The 5,184-nt window shown below is 33.9% G+C and overlaps 1 protein-coding gene across 1 annotated transcript; it reads right to left on the bottom strand.

Moving 5' to 3' along the window:
* Positions 1-2,894: 2,894 nt before the first annotated feature.
* Positions 2,895-3,821, bottom strand: LOC308429048 (olfactory receptor 4C3D-like; the record flags this gene model as incomplete). Its single annotated transcript, XM_080927694.1, has 1 exon — positions 2,895-3,821. The coding sequence occupies one exon, from the start codon at positions 3,819-3,821 to the stop codon at positions 2,895-2,897; it is 927 nt and encodes a 308-aa protein (XP_080783820.1).
* Positions 3,822-5,184: the final 1,363 nt, after the last annotated feature.

Genomic DNA, 5,184 nt, shown 5'->3' on the forward strand with positions numbered 1-5,184 from the left:
TTAGATGAGAAAGTAGGGAAAACTTTAGAACATATAGGGACAGGAGAAAATTTTCTGAACAAAACACCAATAGCTCAAGCTCTAAGGTCAAAGATTACAAATGGGACTTAATGAGATTGCAAAGTTTCTGTAAGGCTAAGGACATTGTCAAGAAAACAAAATGGCAGCCAACAGAATGGAAAAAGATTTTTACCAACTCCACATCAGATAGAAGCCTAATATCTAAGGTATACAAAGAACTCAAAAAGCTAGACACCAGAGAATCAAATAACCCTATTAAAAAATGGAGTACAGAGCTAAAAAAAACGTTCTCAGTTGAGGAATATCAAATGGCTGAGAAATATCTGAGGAAGTGCTCAACATCCTTAGCCATCAGGGAAATGCAAATCAAAAGAACCCTGAGATTCCACCTCACACCAGTCAGATTGGCCAAGATCCAAAACTCAGATGACAACAGATGCTGGCAAGGTTGCAGAGAAAGGGGAACCCTTCTCCACTTTTGGTGGGGTTGCAAAGTAATACAACCACTCTGGAAATCAGTCTGATGATACCTCAGAAAATTGGACATAATACTACCTGAAGACCAAGCTATTCCACTTCTGGGCATATACCACAGAGACCTTAGTACACAACAAAGATATATGCACCACAATGTTCATAGCAGCTCTATCTATAATAGCCAGAAGCTGGAAAGAAACCGGATGTCCTTCAGAAGATGAATGGATACAAAAATTGTGGTACATTTACACAATGGAATACTACTCAGCCACCAGAAACAATGACTTGACCAAATTCTTAAGAAAATGGCTGCATCTAGAGAATATCATCCAGAGTGAGATAACCCAGTCACAAAAGAACAGACATAATATGCAGTCACTGATAATGGGATGCTAACTCCAGAGGCTCGCACTGCCCCAGAAACAACTCACAGACTGTATGAAGTCCAAGAAATAAAGAAAACAAAACAAAACAAAACAAAAAAAAATCTTCATACAACAAGAAAACTTTGACTATTTCCATGTTACATTTTGTTTTACATGTTCTTTATGCTCATTGTAACTATTAAGTTTTCAATGCATACTAACAAACCTTTAAAAAAATCAAGTACTGATTCCTATAGTTTTATGTAAAAATTATTTTAAAATCTGAAAAAAAAGTACTGACAAAAATGTAATGTATAACTTTATGCAAAAAATGCTTAAAATCTGTACATTTATCTTTGTTTTGTAAAATAAAGTTGTTAAAAAAAAGATATTTTCTCAATACTTTTCTTTATTCCTGGGTTTTTATTATTCTTATTTAATCATAAGACTAAGCAAAGTACAAGTAATTTACTTTACAGTTTTCTGATGTGTATAATTTTCACCAGAAGATTATATTTTATTAGGTGAAGTGTTGCCTGTGTCATTTTCTTGGCCTGCTCAATTTTTGTGGAAAAAAATGTTGTTTTCTTAATTAATTTGATATATTCAAACACTGAGGTAGATCAAATATTCATACTCCAAAAACAAGTGTTCCAACATTTAGCATCACTGTTTGTTCAAATTATGTAAGAAGTATCTGACTGGACACTGATTTGGAGTTGATGGATATTTGTTGGAATCATGGATGGGATGCAACAGTGAAAGAATCTTGGATTCAAAAGTGAGTTTTTTTGTAGTAATATGGAACACCTTGGTAATATCCATGGGCATCAACGAACTGTGCTGCTAGACTACATTGCTACAAGTGAGGAGAGATAAAACAACAATAAAAACAAACAACCACAAACACAAAACAAAAAAAAGCATTGCTTCCTAAGGCAAAGGGAATCAATAAGAATTTGTAATAGGTATAAGCAAACAATAAATAGCTGTGTTTTGACCTCCACTGCCAAGTAAAGAAGTGAAAGTTAAGAGCTAGATTTGAATTCTGCAGCAGATTTGATATGGGAATTGAGCAAAAACTATTTACTAACCTTTTCAGCCTCTATTTTTTACTTTATAAGAAAGATATTTTGTCTTTAATATGATCATTTCAGTACCTAGCTTATACCATCTACCTAGGTGAATGGGTATGATAAATAATAACATATCTAATAAAAGCATATGAATCATAGATATAGATTAATACATGAAAAGATTACTAGGCATAATTAGTATGATTAAATGAAAGACTATTTGCTGAGGTTGCTACAATGACTACTCTAGTACTAATAACAGAGAAAAATACCTACCCTTTATATTCAAGAAAAACTTTCAGCCATGGGAATATTTGATAAAATAGGAAATTGGGGATAATTTAAATTTTTCTACAGTACATTTTGTCCCAGGGGAAACAGAAACAGGTTATAAATCAGTTCTTTCTTTTATAACTTTCCTGTATTACTTTTATTATTTTGATAAAAATAATACCAGACACAAATGAGGTTAAAAGAAAAAGACAAAAGGCAGCAAGATTGCTTTAGTTTCTCAGAAGTCTAGTTTCTATTTCTATTCATTTTTTGTATTACCAGACCATGTAAAACTTACTTGAAGATTTGTAGAAAAGCCAGTGTCACCTAAGTAATAAATGTATGAAGTAATTAAATATGTAATGGTGAGTCTCTAGAGGAAAAAAAAAAAACATACCCCAGAGTCATTAAAATTGTGTACTTAGTATTTTCTATTGGAAATCTAGAATCTATGTCTATGGACATCAATTTTGAGCCTTGTAAGCACACATATAGGGCTATTGAAGACACAAAGAAGGTCTAGTCATTATTAAGTGCTCAAAAACATAGATTGTGGAAAGGTTTGTCTTTTTTGTATGTTAATAATCTGTCAAATTTGTTAAGTCTCTTCCATAATTTACCACAAACATAATCCTACTTATTTATGCATGCCACCACCACCTTCTCTTCATTTTGGAGCTAGCTAACTGAATAGCCTCTTCAATAGATTCTTCATAGCATTCTTCACCTCCGTGTTTCTTGCTGTGTAAATGATGGGATTTAACATGGGAGTGAGGATTGCAAAAAACACAGTCACCAGCTTGTCCACAGGATAGATGGTCACAGGGCGCATGTAAGTGAATATGCAAGGTACAAAGAAGAGAACTACCACAGTAAAGTGAGAGCCACATGTGGAAAGAGCTTTACGTCTCCCTTCAGAACTATGAGACTTCAAGGATTGCAAGATAACTGTGTATGAAATGAGGAGCATGGTAAATATGAGCAAACACATGGCCCCACTGTTGGCAGCCACTATGATACCCAGCCTGTGCGTATCTCTACAGGCAAGTTTTAACAATGGGAAGAGATCACACATGAAGTGGTCAATAATATTGGGGCCACAGAAGGGCAGATTGATCATAAAAAATGTTTGCATGGTAGCATGCAAGATCCCTCCAATAAAGGCTACCACCACCAGGAGTCTACAGAGGCCTTGAAGCATAATGGTCACGTAATGCAATGGTTTGCATATGGCCACATAGCGGTCATAGGCCATAACAATGAGGAGGATAATCTCTGTTCCTCCTAGGAAGTGCTCCACAAATAGCTGAGTCAGACAGCCAGCCAAGGATATTGTTCTCCTCTGGTAAAGGAGGTCAATTATCATTTTGGGGGTGGTTACAGAGGTGTAGAAGGCATCTATGAATGATAAATAAGTGAGAAAGAAGTACATGGGAGCTGAAAGGGTGGGGCTGAAGGAGATGGTGAGGACAATGAGCAGATTAGCCAACACAGTAAACAGGAAAACAAACAAGAAGACAATGAACAGTATTTTCTGCAAACGTGGATTCTGTGTGAGACCCAGGAGAACAAATTCAGTCACATTACTGGACAGACTGTGAAGCTCCATTCAGAACATAAAGCCTTCCCAAGTACTGAACTTCCTACAAAAACATAAAGATAGGTCATTAATACTAAATGCATGTAGTTGGTGGTCACACTACAGCAACAGGGCTTTTGGTAACTGTGGAGCATGCTTTATAATATTTTAACCCAGCAGTAGTTCCCATTCTTTTTTTAAAAAATCTCCTTATTATGGTTTCTTCATATACTAATATTATCAGAAACAGCATGTCTATAGGGCAATAATTACTATTTAATTTATAGAAAGTTTTATGATCTATACATAAACTTTTCTATTTCCAAAGTTCAAGTGATGCTTCTTGGTTGCTCTCATGTTCAGTATTTCTGAGCTCTCCCTTGAATCTATGTGCTTTCATATGATGAGACATAGTTCATAAGCTAAAAAGTACTCATCCACGTAAATACATTTCTTGCTTTCTGAATTTACATTGGATCACAGTTTTGCTGCAGTAAAAGAAAGACATGGTTTAATGACTATCACACTCACTAACTCACTGCAGCCATGCTTAACTATATTAAAAAGTAACAGCATTAGGAAGGTTAAAAACTATTTACTTGAAAAAATAGAAACTGTTTCATCTTTATTTTACAACTTTTGAATACTAATCTTAAAAATATGGAATAAATAATTTTAAAGATAACTATTTTATAGATATATTTTATTTGCAATTATCAAAGTGAGGGGGTAATTAGAAATCATATGAAGTATCAGACATTGCAAAAATGTGTACAAAATATTACATATTACCTGGAATACTTTATAACTCTGTGAGGTGCTTTATCCTACAGGATATTACATACCTGCAATTCTAGCACTTGGAGTATGGAAGCAGGGATGTCAGAAGCTCAGAGCCACCCTCTGCAATGTATCAAGTTTTAGGAAAGCCTTTGTTACATGAGACACCATTTATAAAAAGAAACAATAAAAAGGTGTTTTTAGTTTTTAAAATATCATGGGAGTTAATCACAATATGAACAGTGAATTAAGTCCTCTATAAAGTGTTTTCCAGAATGTATTTGTGCTAAATCATTAACTTATTTTGGTCATTCTCTTCTATCATCATATCTGTAAATTTTCCTTATTAAAACTAACATTTTATACAGTAGAAGTCCAAATACTTTTTTAATACCAAGCTTTTATTTCAAACCAACTGGAGATTGCACATTTTTACAAACTCCCTTGATGTCCAAACTTCTTGACACTTTTTAGACTTCTCAGACCCCAAAACATTGTTTATACAATAAAACTTGAACAAAAATTTTATCATTGAAAAACTTTTGTATTGCAATATTAATTGGAAAAATTAGTTGGAAAAGTTAATGTATAGTGTGACTTTTACTAATATATA

This window comes from Micromys minutus, assembly GCF_963924665.1.
Source record: "Micromys minutus genome assembly, chromosome: 13".
NCBI lineage: Eukaryota > Metazoa > Chordata > Mammalia > Rodentia > Muridae > Micromys > Micromys minutus.